Source organism: Heterodontus francisci, chromosome 15 (assembly GCF_036365525.1).
Source record: "Heterodontus francisci isolate sHetFra1 chromosome 15, sHetFra1.hap1, whole genome shotgun sequence".
Lineage (NCBI taxonomy): Eukaryota > Metazoa > Chordata > Chondrichthyes > Heterodontiformes > Heterodontidae > Heterodontus > Heterodontus francisci.
The window spans coordinates 79,355,937-79,379,764 of record NC_090385.1 but is presented as its reverse complement, the minus strand read 5'-3'; the positions used below and the strand labels follow the sequence as shown (position 1 = coordinate 79,379,764).

At 43.3% G+C, this 23,828-nt stretch overlaps 1 protein-coding gene across 5 annotated transcripts in view; it reads right to left on the bottom strand.

Moving 5' to 3' along the window:
- lrch2 (leucine-rich repeats and calponin homology (CH) domain containing 2) overlaps positions 1-22,900 on the bottom strand; it is a 213,691-nt gene extending 190,791 nt beyond the window's left edge. For 4 of the 5 annotated variants that reach the window (XM_068047725.1, XM_068047726.1, XM_068047727.1 and 1 more), the window contains exon 1: positions 22,678-22,900. In XM_068047725.1, the coding sequence (XP_067903826.1) occupies positions 22,678-22,873 (196 nt within the window). In that variant the 5' untranslated portion in view covers positions 22,874-22,900. The remainder of the gene's footprint in view (positions 1-22,677) is intronic. The other variant, XM_068047729.1, reaches the window with a different exon arrangement.
- Between the last annotated feature and the right edge of the window lie 928 nt (positions 22,901-23,828).

Sequence of the window (23,828 nt, the reverse complement as noted above, 5' to 3'; positions counted from 1 at the left end):
CTTGTGTGTCCACTTATGGGAAGACAGAGCATCAATCTGAAAGATGGCATCTTGGACACTACAGCACTTACTGGATGCAGTACTGAAGAAATGCTGCATTGTCAGACAAACACTCCTTTCCTTTGGCTTTGTCATACAATTGAGGCCCCATTTTCCTATTCCGAAAATTTAGATGCACAAAAATCCCATGGGCACTACTTGAGAAGCAGGATGTTCTGGGAAGCAATGTACCCTCAACTACCACCGAAAATAGATTAACTGGTCAAATTTTGTCTTTTTTTTCCATTTCTTTCAACAGTGCTGCCACTGAATGGCCCAGAATTCATCAACACTCCAAAATAAATATGGTGGCACTAAAATCTACCTGAACAGGCTGCTTTGCCTAGCAGTTCTAGAGCAGGACAGCTGGAAGTAGCAAATACCAGAACTGCTATTGTCAGAAACAGCAGTAAGGGAGGGAGACAGAAATTGAATTTTTTTTGTTGTTGTTTTCAGATCTTTGAAGCTAGCAGCACCGCCTTCTAGAATTCTTGGTGATTGCATGCTGTTCTTGGGGGCGGTGGAAGAAATAAGATGTCAATCAAACCTACTTAGATATATCTATAATACTTCGTCTCTGCTCAATCAGGATTTGGCTCAGCATTGGGTCTTTCTCTTAATTCACCCCTCTTCTCTCCCCTCCGTGATTAGCAAAATCTCACCACTTATATTATTGTGCAGTGTGGAGAAGCCAAGGTTCATAAGTGCAGGAAACCAAGGTGAAAGCACCAAAAGAAAGGACTACATAAATCAGGAAGCAAGTCTTGGGAGATGACAGTTAACCTATATCTGGAAGGGAATCATGATGGCCAGGACAGCAAGGTACCAAATTCTCTAGTGTCTATCTGAACAACCAAGACAATCAACTAGGACTCTTCTGGACTCAATATTGAGTTCAATAATTACAGACCATGAGCCCCATTATTTTTTGTTCAGTTTTTTTTTTACATATTACATATATAAATAATATATACATATTTATATATATTCTTCCTTTTTTTTTAAACCATGTGCTAGACTTCAACTTATTTTTCATGTTTTTGCTTTCATACAGATCTATTCATTATTCTGCCATTAGCATTCCCTCTGGACTCGTGCTTTGTCTTTTGCTACAACTATTTTGCACTTTTTTTTTTTTTTTTATTTCTATTTATTTTTTATTTTTTTTAAATTTTATTTATTTTTTTTAAAACTTCATTTGCATTCTGTTCCATGACATCTGTCATGTAATCTCTCCCCCCTCCATCGTATCACAGTCCTTCCTTCTTGTTCTTCTTCCCCCAACCCCCCTTTCACTTGTTCAAAGACTGGTCCATTTCTAACTTTTGCCAGTTCTGATGAAGGGTCGCAGACCTGAAACGTTAACTCGGTTTCTCTCTCCACAGATGCTGAGGATTTCCGGTACTTACTGTTCGCACTTCAGAGTTCCAGCATCCGCAGTATTTTGCTCTTACAAGCAAGCGGGACCTCACTTTAAATCATGGCACACTCACAGGAAGTGCAGCGATGGAAATACAAAAATAAGTGAAGATTTATAAAAAATAGAATTTTAAAAGACTGGCACACCTGCCTTCAACAATATGAAGGACAAATTCACATGAAACACACCTTCCCCTGCACTTAAATACACATCTACATCTGCTAGAACTGAAACTCATTAACCCTCGCTGCATTGAAATTAAACAGCTCATCACACATGAATGTGAGCTATCCACAAAGTGAGCTAAAACAAATGCATTAGTAGATGCTCAGTCTACAGCTGCATCTTCTTTGGCCTCCTTATCTCGAGAGACAATGGGTAAGCGCCTGGAGGTGGTCAGTGGTGTGTGGAGCAGCGCCTGGAGTGGCTATAAAGGCCAATTCTAGAGTGACAGGCTCTTCCACAGGTGCTGCAGAAAAATTTGATTGTCGGGGCTGTTACACAGTTGGCTCTTCCCTTGCGCCTCTGTCTTTTTTCCTGCCAACTGCTAAGTCTCTTCGACTCGCCACACTTTAGCCCCGCCTTTATGGCTGTCCTCCAGCTCTGGCGAACGCTGGCAACTGACTCCCACGACTTGTGATCAATGTCACAGGACTTCATGTCGCATTTGCAGACGGCTTTAAAGCAGAGACATGGACGGCCGATGGGTCTGATACCAGTGGCGAGCTCGCTGTACAATGTGTCTTTGGGGATCTTGCCATCTTCCATGCGGCTCACATGGCCAAGCCATCTCAAGCACCACTGACTCAGTAGCGTGTATAAGCTGGGGATGTTGGCCGCCTCGAGGACTTCTGTGTTGGAGATACGGTCCTGCCACCTGATGCCAAGTATTCTCCAGAGGCAGCGAAGATGGAATGAATTGAGAGGTCGCTCTTGGCTGACATACGTTGTCCAGGCCTCGCTGCCATAGAGCAAGCTACTGAGGACACAGGCTTGATACACTCGGACTTTTGTGTTCCTACAGCTACAATCACTACAATAAAGTGTAAACATCCCTCATTTTATCAAAATGGCCTGAAATCAGAAGCCCCTCAGGAAGAAAGCCTCAAGTCAAGTGGGCGAAACTAACACTATGAATTTACCTTTAAATGTAACTTCAGGAGAACAAAGGGAATCAGTCATCAAGACATCAGTCTAGGATCTCCAGCCACAGAGAGAACATTAAAAGCCAGCTTGAATTCCAGCACAAGGCTGAGAGCGAGATCAATTCCAACTAAGACAGTTGGACCCTGCTGAGACAAGCTGGCACCAACTACAGAGAAATAAGAGTGTGCCTTTTGAACAACTCCTCCACCTGTGAAAATTGAAGAAATGCCAGTGCCATCTTTAAATGAAGTACTGACTGCCAGGAGACTTCAGCAACTCAGCAAGAACAAGGCAAACAGACCTGCAACTTTAAAAACTTATCTACCAAGAGGATTCTGCAGGTTTTTCCTGAAAACAGCAGACTTGTACACCTTGAACTCAAAGCCTCTTACCCTTTACCTTCTAGCTATCTTTTCTTGAGTGTGCATCAGTGTGTAAATGCACGTGTGGGTGGTGTTGCGAACATTTCGGGTGATTATTGTTCAATAAATATCCTATCTTCTGTTTTTAAATTCATAAGAAAACCTGCCATTATCTGTTTATTTGGACAAATAAACACAGGGGCCAAAACGTTAAACAAAAACACTATCTTTGGTCATTTGGGAGACGACCAGTGGAAAGCAGCCACGCCATAATAATCACCAAAAGCAGACACCTCCAACAATGCACTTCCTCAGTACTATGTTGAAGTATCAGCCTAGATCAGTGTTGTCCAATAGAAATTGCTGACAAGCCACAGGTCTGACTATAGTGACACCATTTTAGCCACATGCACTAATTTTAGTAAATGCTTGTACCGTATATTTACTTACTATTATTTATTTACTAGCCGCATGGAAGATGGCAGGATCCCCAAAGACACATTGTACAGCGAGCTCGCCACTGGTATCAGACCCACCGGCCGTCCATGTCTCCGTTATAAAGACGTCTGCAAACGCGACATGAAATCGTGTGACATTGATCACAAGTCGTGGGAGTCAGTTGCCAGCATTCGCCAGAGCTGGCGGGCAGCCATAAAGACAGGGCTAAATTGTGGCGAGTCGAAGAGACTTAGTAGTTGGCAGGAAAAAAGACAGAGGCGCAAGGGGAGAGCCAACTGTGCAACAGCCCCAACAAACAAATTTCTCTGCAGCACCTGTGGAAGAGCCTGTCACTCCAGAATTGGCCTTTATAAACCACTCCAGGCGCTGCTTCACACAACCACTGACCACCTCCAGGCGCGTATCCATTGTCTCTCGAGATAAGGAGGCCCAAAAGAATATTTACTTAACTTCTACCACCATTCTGTTGCTAAGGAAGCACTCAATTATAAAAATACTTCCATACTGCTTTTCATACCAACAAATGCACATGAAACACTGTCAGTGAGCATTAAAATCACATGTCTAATAACGTACATCACTCATTTACTCATCAGAAATGAAATTCAACTCCTCTAGATTCCCAACTTGCCATAGGTGGCTAGTGGCTAATGTATTGGACAACAGTGGCCTAAATTATATGAAAAAAAAAATCAAGCTGAGCATGTCTGCCAGTTAGGCATACAACAGAAAATAAACAAAAATTGAACACTGCGTGCATAAGCCACCAGTGGCATTTCTGTCTTTTTTAACCATTGTAAAATCTGGAAGGCGCCTTACAATATATCAGTAGGAAGAAGTGGATAAAAAAAAACTTGCATACTCAAGTGGCTTTGCTAATGCATAGGATACCCTGAAGTGGAACATTTATGATAACAATACTGTAGTGTACATTTCTTGTCATAGTTTAGATTTTACTCAAACTTCATATTCAAAAATTCAGAACTCCGTAGTCATTGAACCCACAAATCAAAAACAAAAAGGTGAAGGCAATGCAATTGAATCCACCAGCATCGTCACAAGGCGAGCCTCTTTAAACAGCGTTCAAATCACACGCAGCTTCCACAGTACGGACTGCGACACCGACCACTCCCTGGTGTGCAGCAAGGTTAGACTCAAACCAAAGAAGCTGCATCACTCCAAGCAGAAGGGCCGCCCGCACATCAACACTAGCAGAATTTCTCACCCCACAGCTCTTACATAAGTTTCTAAATTCACTTGAAAAAGCCCTTCAAAACACTCCTACAGAGGATGCAGAGACCAAGTGGGCCCACATCAGAGACGCCATCTATGACTCAGCAATGACCACCCATGGCAAACACGTGAAGCGGAATGCAGACTGGTTTCAATCTCACTTCGAAGATCTGGAACCTGTCATAGCCGCTAAGCGCATTGCATTGCTAAACTACAAGAAAGCCCCCAGCGAGTTAACATCTGTAGCACTTAAAGCAGCCAGAGGCGCTGCACAAAGAACAGCCAGGCACTGCGCAAATGACTACTGGCAACACCTATGAGGTCATATTCAGCTGGCCTCTGACACCGGAAACATCAGAGGAATGTGTGATGGCATTAAGAGAGCTTTTGGGCCAACCATTAGGAAGATCACCCCCCTCAAATCTAAATCAGGGGACACAATCACTGACCAACGCAAGCAAATGGACCGCTGGGTGGAGCACTACCTAGAACTGTACTCCATGGAAAATGTCACTGAGACCGCCCTCAATGCAGTCTAGTCTCTGCCAGTCATGGATGAGCTGGACGTACAGCCAACAAAATCGGAACTCAGTGATGCCATTGATTCTCTAGCCAGCGGAAAATCCCCTGGGAAGGACAGCATTACCCCTGAAATAATCAAGAGTGCCAAGCCTGCTATACTCTCAGCACTGTACGAACTGCTTTGCCTGTGCTGGGACGAGGAGCAGTACCCCAGGACATGCGCGATGCCAATATCATCACCCTCTATAAGAACAAAGGAGACCGCGGTGACTGCAACAACTACCGTGGAATCTCCCTGCTCAGCATAGTGGGGAAAGTCTTCGCTCGAGTAGCTTTAAACAGGCTCCAGAAGCTGGCTGAGCATGTCTACCTGAGGCACAGTGTGGCTTTTGAGCAGAGAGATCCACCATTGACATGCTGTTCGCCCTTCGCCAGCTACAGGAGAAATGCTGTGAACAACAGATGCCCATCTACGTTGCATTCATTGATCTCACCAAAGCCTTTGACCTCGTTAGCAGACGCGGTCTCTTCAGACTACTAGCAAAGATCGGATGTCCACCAAAGCTACCAAGTATCATCACCTCATTCCATGACAATATGAATTCAGCATAGCGGCGCCTCATCAGACCCCTTTCCTATCCTGAGTGGTGTGAAACAAGGTTGTGTTCTCGCACCTACACGGTTTGGGATCATCTTCTCCCTGCTGCTCTCACATGCATTCAAGTCTTAAGAAGGAATTTTCCTCCACACAAGATCAGGTGGCAGGTTGTTCAACCTTGCCTGTCTAAGATCGAAGACCAAAGTACAGAAAGTCCTCATCAGAGAACTCCTCTTTGCTGACAATGCTGCATTAACATCTCACACTGAAGAGTGTCTGCAGAGACTCAGACAGGATCGCGGCTGCCTGCAACAAATTTGGCCTAACCATCAGCCTCAAGAAAACTATTATGGGACAGGACGTCAGAAATGCTCATCAATATCAGCGACCACAACTCTGGAAGTGGTTCAAGAGTTCACCTACCTAGGCTCAACTATCACCAGTAACCTGTCTCTCTCGATGCAGAAATCAACAAGCACATGGGAAAGGCTTCCACTGCTTTGTCCAGACTGGCCAAGAGAGTGTGGGGAAAATGGCGCACTGACGCAGAACACAAAAGTCCGAGTGTATGAAGCCTGCATCCTCAGTACCTTGCTCTATGGCAGCGAGGCCTGGACAACGTATGCCAGCCAAGAGTGACGTCTCAATTCATTCCATCTTCGCAGCCTCCGGAGAATCCTTGGCATCAGGTGGCAGGACCATATTTCCAACACAGAAGTCCTCGAGGCGGCCAACATCCCCAGCATATACACCCTACTGAGCCAGCGGGTGCTTGATATGGCTTGTCCATGTGAGCTGCATGGAAGATGGCAGGATCCCCAAGGTCACATTGAACAGCGAGCTGATCACTGGTATCAGACCCACCGGCCGTCCATGTCTCCGCTTTAAAGATGTCTGCAAATGCGAGATGAAGTCCTGTGACATTGATCACAAGTCGTGGGGAGTCAGTTGCCAGCGATCGCCAGAGCTGGCGGGCAGCCATAAAGGCAGGGCTAGAGTGTGGCGAGACGAAGAGACTTCGAGTTGGCAAGAAAAAAGACAGAGCGCAAGGGGAGCGCTAACTGTGTAACATCCCCAACAACCAATCTTATCCGTAGCACCTGTGGAAGAGTCTGTCACTCTAGAATTGGCCTTTATAGCCACTCCAGGCACTGCTTAACAAACCACTGACCACCTCCAGGCGCTTACCCATTGTCTCCCAAGACAAGGAGGGGGGGGACAGAGAGAGAGAGAGAGAGAGAGAGAGAGAGAGGGGGGGGGGGGCGGGGGGGGAGGGGAGAGGGAGAGAGTGAGGGAGAGATGAGGAGGAGAGAGAGAGAGAGAGAGGGACAGAGAGAGAGAGAGAGAGAGAGAGAGGGACAGAGAGAGAGAGAGAGAGAGAGAGGGACAGAGAGAGAGAGAGAGAGAGAGGGAGGGACAGAGAGAGAGAGAGAGAGAGAGGGACAGAGAGAGAGAGAGAGAGAGAGAGGGACAGAGGAGAGAGAGAGAGAGATGAGAGAGGGACAGAGAGAGAGAGAGAGAGAGAGGGGACAGAGAGAGAGAGAGAGAGAGAGAGGGACAGAGAGAGAGAGAGAGAGAGAGGGACAGAGAGAGAGAGAGAGAGAGAGAGGGGACAGAGAGAGAGGAGAGAGGAGAGGGACAGAGAGAGAGAGAGAGAGAGAGAGGGACAGAGAGAGAGAGAGAGAGAGAGGGACAGAGAGAGAGAGAGAGAGGAGAGGGACAGAGAGAGAGAGAGAGAGAGAGGGACAGAGAGAGAGAGAGAGAGAGAGGGACAGAGAGAGAGAGAGAGAGAGAGGGACAGAGAGAGAGAGAGAGAGAGAGGGGACAGAGAGAGAGAGAGAGAGAGAGGGACAGAGAGAGAGAGAGAGAGAGAGGACAGAGAGAGAGAGAGAGAGAGAGGGGACAGAGAGAGAGAGAGAGAGAGGGACAGAGAGAGAGAGAGAGAGAGGGACAGAGAGAGAGAGAGAGAGGGACAGAGAGAGAGAGAGAGAGGGACAGAGAGAGAGAGAGAGAGGGACAGAGAGAGAGAGAGAGAGGGACAGAGAGAGAGAGAGAGAGGGACAGAGAGAGAGAGAGAGAGAGGGACAGAGAGAGAGAGAGAGAGGGAGAGAGAGAGAGAGACAGAGAGAGAGAGAGAGAGGGACAGAGAAGAGAGAGAGAGAGGGACAGAGAGAGAGAGAGAGAGGGACAGAGAGAGAGAGAGAGAGGACAGAGAGAGAGAGAGAGAGGGACAGAGAGAGAGAGAGAGAGGGACAGAGAGAGAGAGAGAGAGGGACAGAGAGAGAGAGAGAGAGAGGGACAGAGAGAGAGAGAGAGAGGGACAGAGAGAGAGAGAGAGAGGGACAGAGAGAGAGAGAGAGAGGGACAGAGAGAGAGGAGAGAGGGACAGAGAGAGAGAGAGAGAGGGACAGAGAGAGAGAGAGAGAGGGACAGAGAGAGAGAGAGAGAGGGACAGAGAGAGAGAGAGAGAGGACAGAGAGAGGGACAGAGAGAGAGAGAGAGAGGGGACAGAGAGAGAGAGAGAGAGGGGACAGAGAGAGAGAGAGAGAGGGACAGAGAGAGAGAGAGAGAGGGACAGAGAGAGAGAGAGAGAGGGGACAGAGAGAGAGAGAGAGAGGGACAGAGAGAGAGAGAGAGAGGGACAGAGAGAGAGAGAGAGAGGGACAGAGAGAGAGAGAGAGAGGGACAGAGAGAGAGAGAGAGAGGGACAGAGAGAGAGAGAGAGAGGGACAGAGAGAGAGAGAGAGAGAGGGACAGAGAGAGAGAGAGAGAGGGACAGAGAGAGAGAGAGAGAGGGACAGAGAGAGAGAGAGAGAGGGACAGGAGAGAGAGAGAGAGAGGGACAGAGAGAGAGAGAGAGAGGGACAGAGAGAGAGAGAGAGGGACAGAGTGAGAGAGAGAGAGGGACAGAGAGAGAGAGAGAGGGACAGAGAGAGAGAGAGGGACAGAGAGAGAGAGAGGGACAGAGAGAGAGAGAGGGACAGAGAGAGAGAGAGGGATAGAGAGAGAGAGAGAGAGAGGGAAAGATAGTACATTTGTCATATTTTTGATTTTACTCAAACTTCATATTTAAAAATTTAGAACTCAGTAGTCATTGAACCCACAAATCAAAAACAAAAAAGGTGAAGGCAATGCAATTGGAATCTACCAATTGAAGAAACCAGAACCTAAACCAACTCACTACGAAAATGGCTTGTTGCTTTTCTTTACCATCCTGAATCCACCCAGCTATAGATCTGGGAAGGAAGATTAATCATAAAAAATAAATTACCTGCTGCATACTTCTTCCTAAATACACTTACTTGTGTACGGTTGTAAATCCTTCAAACAGGTTTTATTTCACTGGCCTGCATTAGCCATAGATTTGTATTTACCAGATACCACCTGTTTCTTCCAAAACATAATTCCTATCATGCATGTGCGACACTCTCCTCTCGTACACCAACCTCACCAGACCCACTGCCTTCTCATCATACTTTCAAATCCCTAATGCTCTCTTTTCTGTTCAGCTCCCCTTCCACCACCTCTATTGTTCCCAGACAAGCTCCCAGCTATGGTACCTCATTGGCTGTAAAGCACTTTGGAGGTCCAAGCTCATGAAAGGGACTAAACACTATACTGAACCTTTATAAAGCTCTGATTAAGCACCAGCTGGAGTAGTGCGTCCAGTTCTGGTCATTACACTTTAGGAAGGATGTGAGGGTCCTTGAGAAGGGTGCACAGCAGTTACCAGAATGGTTCCAAGGATGGGGGCTTTTAGTTACAAGTTTAGGTTGGAGAAGCTGGCGTTGCTCTCCTAGAGAAAGAAGATTGAGGGAGATTTGATAGAGGTGTACAAGATTCTGACAGGCATAGATAAGGTAGACAAGGAAATACTGTTCCCATTAACGGATGGTACGAGGACTAGAGGACATAGATTGAAGGTTTTGGGCAAGAGATACAGGGGAATGCAAGGAAGAACTTTTTTTTTACGCAGCAAGTGGTTATGACCTGGAACACACTGACCACGAGGGTGGTGAAAGCTGAAACAATGATTTCAAAAGGAAATTGGATGGGCACTTGAAGGAAACAAACTTGCAGGGCTATGGTGATCGAGCAGGAGTGGGACTGACTGGATTGTTCTGCGGAGAGTTGGCATGGACTCGATGGGCCGAATGGCCACCTTCTGTGCCGTAAATGACTGACTATATAAATGCATGTCTCTCTTTACCGCACTCCTCTCTGCATACTGTCCATTGTATCAGAGGCATCAGCAACACAATTTTATTAAGAAAAATTAATTTAAAACCCAAAAAACCCAAGTCCAACTCAATTAACATATATGCTTAATTCATAAAACCAAAAAGTTGTCACATACAGATCAAATATGTCAAAGTCACTAATCCAACTTTCAAATTTTTTATCACTCTACTACTAAACTGCCTAACCTTTATACTGTGTTTAACTATATGAAGTATAATTTGGCAAACACTACGTCAGCTACACAAGCTAAACACAATGCATATAAAACTATACTTTTTTGCATTAACTTTAATGTATTTAAATTATTTGAATTACACAAGCGACACTAAGTACATAAAGCGCTAAAAAGATATATCCAAGCTCCTTCCTGCAACACACTTACAGATGATGCATAGTTTAACATTCCTATCCAGCATATTTGTTCAATTTATCTCAAGTAATGCCACAGGAGATTGATTAATACAAACTATAAAAATTGGGAGGCACAGACAGCTTTCCTATCCCACAAAATATGATTAATTTTCTTACAGAAGACCTATTTTAGAAGATTACACTCCACCAAACAAATAAAATATACAGCTCTGTTAATCCTTTTCAGAAACAAAAGTTTATTCGGAAGAGGAATGTCCAAACCGCAGCCTGTAAATTACATGAGACTTCCACATCCACTTCTACTCCATTGGTGGAACTTGTTTGAACATTTGGGGGCCTAGAAACTTGGAAGGACCTGTTCTTAATGCCTTCAGCTCTTTGGTGAATAAATCCTAACTTAGAAGGCCTTGATCAGTTAGTATTAGCAAATTGAGATATATGTAAACTAATGGGAATATGGGTTCAAACTTTATATGTAATCTGCAATACTGCAAGATATGGACCTAAACACAAGTCAAAAGATTATCTTTAGTAAATACACAAGATTGGCCAATTGATAAGTCCTACCCAACAATCCTCATTCAAAAATAGTCTGTTCAAAGCTGAACTGTGATTTGCAAAATAACTGATATAATTCTCCTTCTCTACCCTCCCCCCCACCCCCCTAAAAGTCAATGAAAAATGCTTTTACTTCATATTGACTCTGTCATTGGTATAAATGCAGAAATAATCTGGAGTTAAAGCCTGACATGACACTACAGGGAAAGAGGCAAGAGAGGGAAGGTAGATTTTTAGTTTAATCCTCGAGTGTTTTTAAAAAAATACATACAATATTAGTACATGCAATTTAAAAAGAAAATATTCCTAGTTTGTTTGTCTCCCTACTGGCTATCCAGATTTCTTTCACCTTAACCCATTTTGGGGTGGTAAGTAAACAGCGATCAAGATGACAGGCAGCGGAGAACAAGCAGTACATTTAACAAGTTTGAACAGAACAGCATACATACATCTCACACAAATATGGTCAATGACAATCTTTAACCCATCACGAAGTCCACCTCACTTAATCTGAACCTTCCATCAATTGTACTCCATGGGGAGGTAATTTTGACTTTGCACGATATCTGTTCAGCTGCCTGATACACATTCAGGATTTTAATTTCCATTGAAGTAAATGGAAATTAAAATCAGATTCTTTGTGGTACTTAAAACTGGCAGAGTATAACTTGCAGCTGATCCAATACTGCCCGTTCTACACCATCATTCAAAGTCAAAATTATTCCCCTACTGTGTGATCACAGGGTCTATCTACAATATATTCCATGTGCTCTGCTCCCAAGCTGTCTGCTAAAAGATCATAGGCTTCCAAGATCTAAGCTAGAAAAAAAAAAAGGAGATTGTTAGAAACATGAAAAATAGTTAAATACTATTCATAGAACATGAGAACTAGGAATAGGCCATTCAGCTCTTTGAGCCTGTTCCACCATTCAGTATCACAGCTGATCTACCTCAGTTACAACTTCCCACATTATCCCTATATGCCTTAGTATCCAAAAATCTATTGATCCCTGACTTGAATATACTCCATGACTGAACTTCCACAACCCTCTGGGATAGAGAATTCCAAAGGTACACAACCGTTTGAGTGAAAACATTTCTCATCCCAGTCTTAAATGGCCAACCTCTTATTCTGATACTGTGACCACTAGTTCTAAACCCCCCAGCGTCTACCTTGTCAAGCTTAAAAATTATATTTTTTCAATGAGATCACCTCTCATTCTTCTAGACTCTAGTGAATATAGGCCCAGTCTATGCAATCTCTCCTCATAGGACAACCCCTCATCCCAGCATACAGTCTGGTGAACCTGAGGCAACCATACCCTTCCTTCAGTAGAAGACCAAAACTGTACACGATGCTCCAGGTATGGTCTCACCAAGGCCTATAAAATTGCAGTAAGACTTCTTCACTCATACTCTAATCACTTCATAATAAAGGCCAACATACTATTTGCTTTTCTAATTGCTTACTGTACCTGCAGGTTAATTTTGCAATTCGAGTCTCTCTGAATACCAACATCTCCCAGTCCCTCACCATTTCAAAAAATATTCTGCTTTTCTTTTTTTCCCTACCAAAGTGGATAACTTCACATTTCTCCACATTACATTTCATCTGCCATCTTCTTGCACACTCATTTAACCTGTCTATATCCTTTTGCAACCTCTATGCATCCTCCTCGGTTTACTTTCTCACCTGTGTATCAGCAAACTTGAAAACAATATACTCAGTCCCCTCATCTAAATCATTGCTTATAGATTGCCAATAGCTGATTGGCAAGCACAGATCTTTGCTGTACCCCACTAATTACAGTCCACCCACTCAAAAATGACCTGTTTATTAATACTGTTTTCTGACTATTAATCAATCCACTATCCAAGATAACATATTGCCCCCTATCCCATGTGCCCTAATTTTGTGCAACGTCTTATGCAGCACCTTATCAAATGCTTTTTGAAAATCCAAATACACGACATCCACTGGTGCCCCCTTATCCACCCTAGTTGCAGCCTCAAAAAACTAAGATTTGTCAAACACAATTTCCCTTTCATAAATCTGTGTTGACTCTACCCAATCATATGATTCTCTAAGTGCCCTGTTTGATCATTCCTAATAAGAGATTCTAGCATTTTCCCTACCACTGACCTAGGCAAACTGGCCTATATAGTTCTTTACTTTGTGTCTCTCCCTCCTTTTGTGAATAGCAGGATTATGTTTGCTGCCTTCCAATCCACAAGGACTGTTCCAGGATCTAGGGAATTCTGGAAGATCAAAACCAATGTGTCCACTATCTCCGTAGCCAGCTCTTAAAATGCTAGGATGTAAAACATGAAGTCCAGGGAATTTATCAGCTTTTAGTCCCATTAATTTCTCCAGTACTATTTATTTACCATCATTAAGTTCCTCATTTTCACTAGACCCTTGGTTCAACTTCTGGAATGTTGCTGGGTTTATCTTAAAGACAGATACCAAGTATTTGTTTAATGTCTTTGCCATTTCCCTATTCAGCACTATAATTTCTCTTGTATGCTTCTTAGGGCCACACATTTTCTCTTGTTCATCTCTTCCTTGTTGCAAATCTAAAGAAGCTTTTACAATTTGTTTTCATATCTCTAGCTAGCTTACTCCCATATCCTATTTTCTCTAACAATTTGTCATCTTTCGTTGAATTTTAAGATCTCCCAATCCTCAAACTTACAACTCTTTTTGGTAACATTATACGCCTCTTCCTTTAGTCAATTAACTACTTTTAACTTCACTGCTTAGCCATGTTTGGATCACTTTTCCTTAAGGGAATATATATTTCTGGGGAATTATGAATTAATTCTATAAAAGGTTTACTATTGCTATCTACCATCATATCTCAACCTAATTTTCCAATCGACCTTAGCCAACTCACCCCTAATACCATAGATTGATTTGTACAGATGCAAGACCACCTCCACCCATCCAACATACCCCCCACCAAAAGATTTGGAGTTACCTAAATCATTCTCAAACTCAATATAAAATTCTATCACATCATCATCCTTCCCCAGAGGCTCCTTTACTACATGTCTCACTGCAGAATACCAGTTCCAAAATAATCTATTCCTGGGTTGGTTGCTTGACATAGGAAACTCTTGAATGCATTCCATGAACTCATCCTCCACACTATGACTGTAAATTTGGTTTGCCAAATCGATATGAAGATTAAAATCTGACATTGAGGAGCCTATAAAATATTCATATCCTATCCCTTGCTGTTTTAGCTCCACCCAAACTGATTCGACATCTTGATTTTCCAAGCCAAGACCCTTCTCTCTACTGGCTTTATCAAAACAACCCCTCCCCTTTTTTGCCTCTCTATTCTAAAAGGAGAAGTATCCTGGAATATTTAATTCCCAACCTTGGTCACTCTGTAACCACATCTTTGTAATGGCTATTAGATCAACCCCATTAATTTCTATCTGTGCTATTACTTCATACATTTTGTTGCAAAAGCTTCGCTCAAATAGTGCTTTTATGCCCAAATTGGTTTGTCCCACTCCAGTGCTTAAGCACAAAGATCAAGGCTGACACACCAGTGCAGTATCAAGGGAGGGCTGCACTGTTGGAGGTACCATCTTTCGGATGAGACGTTAAACCAAGACCCCATCTGCCTGTTCAGCTGGATGTAAAAGGTCCCATGGCACTATCCTGAAGAGCAGCAGGGGAGTTATTCCCAGTGTCCTGGCCAATATTTATCCCTCAATCAACATCACAAGAATAGATTATCTGGTCATTACCACACGACTGTTTTTGGGAGTTTTCTGTGCGTTAATTGGCTTCCACGTTTCCTACATTACAACAGTGACTAGACTTCTAAAGTACTTCATTGGCTATGAAACACTTCAATACATCTGGTGGTCATAAAAACGCTATATAAATGCAAATAAAAACAAGAACTGCTGGTAACACTCAGCAGGTCTGGCAGCATCTGTGCAGAGTTAACGTTTCAAGTCAGTGATCCTTCATCAGAACTAACCTGAAACATTAACTCTGCTTCTCTCTCCACAGATGCTGCCAAATCTGAGTATTTCCAGCATTTTTTGTTTTTATTTCAGATTTCCAGCATCTGCAGTATTTGGCTTCTATATAAATGCCAGTCTGACTTTCTTTCTGATGTCACAGCACAGAAAGAGGCCATTCGGCCCATCGTGTCTGCACCAGCTCTCCAAATGAGCAATTCACCTAGTGCCATTCCCCAACTTCTCCCCACAATCCTGCACATTTTTTTCAGATAACAGTCTAATTCCCTTTTGAATACCTCAATTGAACCTGCCTGCACTATGCTCTCAGGCACTGCATTCCAGACCTTAATCATTCACGTGAAAAAAAATTTAATGTTGCTTTTGCTTCTTTTGCTAATTACTTCAAATCTTTGCCCTCTCACTCTCGATCTTTTCATGAGTGAAAACAGTTTTTCCCTATCCAGTCTGTCCAGACCCCTCATGATTTTGAATACCTCTACCAAATTACCTCCCAGCTTTCTCTTCTCCAAGGAAAACAGTCCCAACTCTCCAATCTATCTTCATAACTGATGTTTCTCATCACCTTAGTCACTAATGCCCCATTACCTTTAAGCCCTCTGTCGATTCCAACCACTTTGATGATTTTTACCCACTTTGCTACTCTGGTCTTGGCATTACTCTTATTGCTTTTGTATTCACTTTTTCCTGACTCTTCCACCCCCACCTTCATTAGTTTAAAGTCTTATCTACCTCCTAGTTATTTTATTCACCAGGACTTTGGTCCCAGCCCAGTTTAAGTGGAGTCTCTCCCAATGAAACAGCTCCTTCTTTACCCAGTACTGGTGCCAGTGCCCCTTGCATTGAAACACCTGCCTCTCACACCACTCTTTCAGCCACAGATTTAACCTTCTGTTTGTGCATGGTTCATGTAATAATCCTGAGAGTAATTATGACCCATGAGGCTCTGATTTTAATTTTAACCCTATCTCCTCAAACTCAGCAGAACCTCATTCCTAATTCTACCTAAGTCATTGGTTCCTACATGGAAATGACAATTGGATCCTCCCCCTCCCAGTCCACATTATTCACCAGCCAAGAGATGTCCTTAATCCTGGCATGGGGCAGAAAATACAACCTTTGGAGCTCCCAGTCGCTGATGCAGAGGACAACACCTAACTGTACTGTCCCTTTTCACATTTCTTTTTATTGCCCCCCACTTGAATGGCCTCCTGTACTATGGTGCTATGGACAGTTTGCTCATCCACTCTGCAGGCCTTACCCTCATCCTCACAAGCAGCAAGAACTTGTTGCATAAGGGCAAAGACTGGGACACTTCCAGCATTGCACCTGGGCCCCCTTACCTACCCGAGTTGTAGTCACACCCTCCTGCCCCGAACCATTAGCCAGACTTATACCACTACTCCAAGGGGCGTGACCGCCTCCTGGATCAAAGCATCCAGAAAACTCTCTATTTCCCTGAAGCCTCACAATGTCTCTCCTTCGGACTACAGCTCAACAACTCTGAAGCTCGAGAAAAAGACACTTACTGCAGATGTGGTGTCCGAGATTGCAATGCTGTCCACAAACTTGCACTTGCTGCAGCATACCACCTGCACTACCATTCCTCTCTAACCATTTTTATTTAATTAATTCATTAAGCTTATGTAATCAACTTATATTTTATTAGTTTTTAAACGAATTACTTGATTTAATTTGTTATAGCTACATAAAATGAAATGTTTACTTGTAACTTACCCCACCAACCCTCCTGGTGTTATGACATTATTTGGTGATTTTTTTTTTTCCCCCCAAGCCATTCTGACTCAGGCTACCCTTTTTGCTATCTAATCCTTTCACTGCTACCTCTCCCCAATCCCACACCAATCACTGGTCCCAACTATAAATTAAACAGTTTGCATTTATATAGCACTTTTACAGAGGAAGAGATTCCTAAGGCATTTCACAGAAGCATAATCACCCAAAAATTATGAATGCATCCTTCATGGCTTCAAAATTTTGCCACTTTACCTGAAGACTTCACTGCGCCTCAACTTCCCATATGCAATACCACAGGTCATTATCTCTCAGTTTAAACCAAAATGCCTAAAATATACATCAAGATCATCACACACCATCAAATCTAAATTATATCTTAAAAACTTGTGGAAATTGTAGCATACAAGGCATTTTTTTTTTTTAATTCATTCATGGGATGTTGGCATCGCTGGCAAGGCCAGCACTTATTGCCCATTCCTAATTGCCCTTGAGAAGGTGGTGAGCTGTGCTCTTGAATCACTGCAATCAGTGTAGTGTAGGTACAGCCAGCCGCAGTGCTGTTCGGGAGAGATTTCTAGGATTTTAACCCAGCAGGAGTGAAGAAGCAGCATTATATTTCTAAGTCAGGATGATCTGAGATTTGGAAGAGAACTTGCAGGTGGTGGTGTTCCCGTGTATCTGCTCCCCTTGTTCTACGCAGCAGAGGTCGCAGGCTTGGAATGTGCTGCCGAAGAAGCCTTGGTGAGTTGCTGCAGTGCTTACTGTAGATGGTACACATTGCAGCCATGGTGTGCTGATGGCAGAGGGAGTGAATGGGGCACCAATCAAACAGACTGCTTTGTCCTGGAAGGTGCCAAGCTTCTTGAGTGTTGTTGGAGCTGCACTCATCCAGCAAGTGGAGAGTATTCCATTGCACTCCTGACCTGGAAAGGCTTTGGGGAGTTAGGAGGCGAGTTACTTGCTGCAGAATTCCGAGTCACTGACCTGCTTTTGTAGTCATTATTTATGTAGCTAGTCCAGGTTCTGGTCAATGGTGTCCCCTAGGATTTGATGATGGGTAATTCAGCGATGGTAATGCCATTGACTGTCAGAGGGAGGTGGTTAGACTTTCTTGAAGATAGGCATCGCCTGGCATTTGTGTGGCAGGAATGTTACTTGCTACTTATCAGCCCAAACCAAAATGTTATCCAGGCTTTGCTACCTGCGCGCACAGACTGCTTCAGTATCTGAGGAGTTGTGAATGGAATTGAACTCTGTAATGATAGAGAGGTCATTGATGAAACAGCTGAAGATGGCTGAGGTGATTGGCCTCAAACAACTGCAACCACAACCACCTTTGTGCTAGCTATGACTCCATATCACCAATTTATCTCATCAAAACTGTGTCAGTCTCTCTTTCACTGGAGTTATCCACATCAATCCCATTTCCCCGTACTTCACACATACAAGCTTGATCATCTTCCTTGTCAATGGCATATCCAATTCCTTTTAATGTTATATTATCTAACTCACTAGTCACCAATTCAGTTTTGCCCACATTTGTCCCATAACTGGGGTGCATTGTGGGGCAGAATTAAAATTACCAGACTTACATAAAATCCTAATTACAAAAAAACTTCATATATGGGAAAAGTGGCAAGATGAATTACAAACAATCCTATATACTATAAATATATTATATTCATGAACTTCTACAACTCCAGTAAATTAATTAATCTTGCATATAACTCAGCCATTTCACTAATTTGCAAGAACTTTTAATTAAAATGACTGTGTTGGTATTCTGCCTCTCCCCAACTACCTAACCACGAAGGAAGCTGTCAACTAGCCAAACTTAGTCTATATACACGCCACCCAAAGCTGTTTTAAAGTTATCAGCACTTGAATTAAGTGCTGGCAAGTGGAATGGAAGGTAGATTTGGCTGCAAGGCCAGTTTGTTACTGTACCAGCTGGTAACTTCCTCCACAATCAAACGGACAGGAAGAGGCACAGTTCTTGTACTTCACATGCCTGCCTGATTAAAGTTTAAAGCCCTGGTGAGTCAAGAAACTAAATGAGGAAAGCCTCTGCAAACATAGAATAGATTTCATGCAACCAGATTCTCAATTTAAAAAAGCAGAAAATGTTCTTTGCCCATCTAAGTCCAGAATCCCTGTTCGCCAAGATGTAATATATAGATAAATTTTCTATTTGCAACACTAGGCCATATGAACCATAAGGTCCCAGGTTCAAATATCAGCCAGTTCATCACAACTTACATCAGCCTGGATACCATTTGGGATGCTACAATTGGCCTCAGCATCCTGTTAAGGAAGAACTGTTTGGGGGGAGGGGTGGAGAGGAAAGGTGGAAGAGTCAGAGCCTTTTGCTTATAGTCAACATTCAAATGGCTCATTGACATTCATACATGCACAAAGACTGACAGGAACATATTTTATTTCAGGTCTGCACTGATTTGTCAAGTTCAGCTGTTGCAGTGCTTTCGGTACTACACTTATAAAACTTAGGAGGGTGGCAAATAGAGTCAAGGTTTCCACTCCAGATACAGTCAGAGAATCATAACAGCACAGGAGGCTATTCAACCTATCGAGTCCATGCCAGCTCTCTGCAGAACAATCCAATCAGTCCCATCCCCCCTTTCTATCCCCATAGCCCTGCAGTTTATTTCCTTTAAGTGCCTATCCAATTTCCTTTTGAAATCATTCATCGCCTCCCCTTCCACCACCATCGTAGGCAGCGAGTTCCAGGTCATTACAACTCTGCGTAAAAAAAACAAACATTCTTCCTCACATCTCCCCCACCTCTCTTGCCCAAAACCTTAAATCCGTGTCCCCTAGTCCTTGTGCCATGTGTCAAAACCAGTTTAGTCCTGGTGCAGAGTGCAAGTATGAGAACAGGTTTAGGTTTAATGGTTGCTGCTTCCATTATTTAATAGCCTACCAACAAATGAATATAAATTTCAGAATAGTTACTTAGCTAAGCTATGAGAGCTGTCAATGCCATGGAACGACACCTCATCAATAGTATTACCGAGGAATGGTAGGTGGAAGGAGGGACAATAGCATCAATGGTAAATATGGACGAGGAAGGTCATTCATTCCATCTAGCTCCTTGTTCCACTGAAATGTATGGTAACAGTATCACAATTTTGAAATCCTCCTCAAGTTAACTTGGCAATTTTATATTCATTACCTCACCCAGAAGGCTATTCCAGGTATTAACAATGCTTCAATGAATTGTTTGCATGAACTGTTTTTCAACAGCTGAAGTTGCCTTTTAGCAGTTTATATCTACATCTCCTTACCCTGCAGTTAAAGCTAATGTTTGCCTTTTCTATTCTTGGTATTTCTCATTCACTTTCTTTCAAGGGATACAAGTCCAAACTTCCCTAAACTATTCTCATAGCTAACATCAGGAGTCAGTATCGTGCCCTTCTCTGCACTGCCTCCAGGGCTAGGATATTTCCTTCATCTGAGATGAGAATTCAATACAGTACTCAAAATTATGACTTGAACAGAATATTGTATTTCACCAGGGTAGCCTTAGACTTGAACAAAAGCAAAATACTGCAGATGTTGGAAATCTGAAATAAAAACAGAAAGAGCTGGAAATACTCAGGTCAGACAGCATCTGTGGAGAGAGAAACAGAATTAACATTTCAGGTGTGTGACCTTTTATCAGAACTTAAGGAACCTTTTTGATAGGTCACAGACCTGAAATGTTAATTCTGTTTCTCTCTCCACAGATGCTGTCTGACCTGAGTATTTCCAGCACTTTCTGTTTTTATATTAGCCTTAGACTTGTATTGATTTTACAATGTAACTCAGCATTGTGAGCTTAGCTGATTGGGCATGGCAAGTGTTGAGTCCACTATCACTCCTGAAACTCTAACCTCACCTAAATAAGCCAAACACCACTGAGTTATTGGATCACTGATATTTTCATTCAGTGGGTAGTACCTCATACTTGGTTAGATTGAATAATCTGCCATATAAACTTCGCCAAGGTCCTCTGCAGTTCACTGGCTCCCCATCACAGTTTAGTATCATCTGAAAATTTGACCAAAAATCTATCTAAATCCAAGTTGTTTACATAGAACAGGGATAGTAAGGACTTCAGCACCAATCTCTGAAGAGCACTACTCAGTTCATTAACCAAGCCAGCATGAGTCAATTATAACCCTTGCCTCCTCTCTTTCAGCTAGTTCCTTATTCCTCATCTAGATTTCACCAGAGGCCCACTGACTTAAGCTTGCATAACAGCCATCAATTTAGAACTATCAAGTGTTTTCTGAAGGTCTACGTGCCAAGTGATATTAAGAGTTGATAAACCTACTTTGAGCAAAAACATGAAAAACACTCCTTGCAAGATCACCGCAAATATACACCTTTCAAAACAATTTTACTAGGCAGCTTTCAACATTTTACTGTAATTAGGACCCACCACATTTTAGGGAATTTACTTTTCTTGGAATACCATGACCTAGCGCAGTCTTTCCCATTGCAGCGTGTGGTATTGTGATTTGCTTGAGTCTGGATGACACCAACAAGCTGGAATTTGCTGCCCATCCTAGCTGCACAAGTAGGTGGGTTATGTATTTTCAACCTTGTCTCCTATATGCCAAACTAAAGATTGTTGGCATACATTAGGGGTCAACAACTTGTGTATGTGTGCAAGCACATCTATGTGTATATAACAACTCTAACATAGCAAAATATCCCATGGTGCTTCACAGGAGTGTTATCAAACCAAATCTGACAGCGAGCCACATAAGATGATATCAGGACAAATGACCATAAGCTTGGTCAAAGAAATAGAAGCATCATAAAGGACAGAGAGGTAGAGAGGCAGAGAGGTTTAGGGAGGGAATTCCAGAGTTTAGGGTCTTGGCAGCTGAAAGCACTGCCAATGGTGGAGTAATTAAAATCAAGGATATTCAAGAGACCACAATTGGAGAAGCATAGATATTTCCAATCGCTGTGACTAAGACTAAAAGATGAAGGCATAAAAAGTACGTCAATTCCCTGCTAGCCATGCAATTACTTAAATTTGCTTCTCAACCATTTCATTGAATGCCATTGCACAATAAAACTCATCAGAATAATCCCACAGGAATTATATTTACAAATTAATAAGTACAATTTTAAGTAATTAGCACACAATACCCAATTTCTGGGTTCAGACGAAAACTCAAACCTTGCTTCCAACCAATGAGACCATTAGGTCACCTGTGGAATCTAAGATTTGCAGAGGTGCAATCTATCACTTCACACAAGAGATCATAAAAATAAGTGTTTAAAAGAGAATGTTAGTGTCATCAGTAAACTGATCACCGCTGAGAAAGTGGACCTGAATTTGCAAAGGCCAAAAGACAAGATTAATTTGATTAATAATCCCTAATTTGTGAATTTAAAAGATTTCCATGAATTTACGAAATGTTTACTATATCTGCGCAAAAATTCCACCATAGGCTTCAATATAAAGAAACTTAAAAGCTATATGTCAAGGACACAAAATGAAAATAGATCCTGGAAATCGGACATACGTAGGACTTTCAAATTGTTATCTGCGAATAAAGATAACTACTACACCCATCGTCGATATTACGACGTAAAATGTGGCATATTAAAGAGACCCGCCCAACTCTGTATCGCTCTTCCTCACAGCCAAAAGCCCCATGAGATGAAGTGGGTTTGCAGCGTCTTACTCCAAGGCTGCTCGGACCCAGCTATTGTTCCCCAAAGACACAGAGCCTCGGACACTGGCGCTTCACTGCACCGTTATATTTCATTGTAACGATAAACGGTTTGCTCGGGGAGCCGGACGGTCAGCGCTGCGGCTTTTTTTTAGTGCATAGAAGACGCCCTTTTCAGGCAAGGCTCCATTCCTCCCCCTCCCCACCTCTCTTCATTTAAAGGACCGCACCGGCCCGGGTACTGAGGGAGAGACACCGACCCACCTGCCTGCACCGTATCTGTCAAATCGTAGTTAACGGCGGGGAACTCCTTGAGCTTCCGACCGCTGAGATTGAGGATGCCGGAATGCACGGCCTCGTCCAGAACCCTGTCGAGACTGCGGTTGAGCTGTGCAGGCGAAGCGGCGGTCCTCGAGGGCCAGGGCTGTGAGTGCTGATGCCCACCCAAACCCGCCGCCATTTCTCTCCCAATTGTCTGAACGGCCCCTCACCGTGTCGCCACTGCGCAGGCGCGGCGCACGGGGGGGCGGAGCAATAGTCACGTGGCAAAGTCGCTGGGAGCCGGCTCATTGGGTCTCGCGTGCTGGCTCCATGCCAACCGCATGAGGCAGACTTGGTCCTTCAGATTATCGAGCTGCCTCCTATATTCTTACACTGGATTATTTATGTCACAACAACTTGCATTTATATAGCATCCCAACCAAATCTTTTCATTTATACAACAGCCCAAAATCGCTTCACAGGAGCGCCATTAGACATTTTTTTTTATTCATGAATTAGACAAGGGCAGCAAGTGCATGGAAAAACCACCACTTGCAAGTTCACCTCCAAGTCATACCATCCTGACTTGGAAATATATCTCTGTGCCTTCATCTTTCCTGGGTCAAAATCCTGGAACTCCCTCCTGAACAGCACTGTGGGTGTACGTGCACCAGACCAATTGCAGTGGTTCAAGAAGGCAGCTCACCACCATTTTCTCAAGACGGTTGGGCAACAAATGCTGGTCTTGTCAGCAACGTCCACATCCTGTCAATTAATTAAAATAAAATGACACTAAGTGGAAGAGGAGTCATTATGACAGATGACCAAACGCTTGGTCAAAGATACAGGTTTTAAGGAGGGTCTTAAAGGAGGAGAGGTTTAGGGAAGGTATTCCACAGCTTATGGCCTAGGCAGCTGAAGGAACAGCTGCCAATGGTGGGACGAAGGGAGTGAGGAATGCACAAGAGGCAAGAGTTGGAGGAAGATGAGTTTTCAGCGCGCTAGAGGAAGTTAGAGGAATAAGTGTGAGGGAATGGAGGGAATGATCATGAGGAAAACAATTTTAAAATGGAGGCATTGGACTGGGAGCCAATGTAGATCAGCAAGAACAGTGCTGAAAAGTGAATGGGATTCATTCACCGCATTGTCAATCA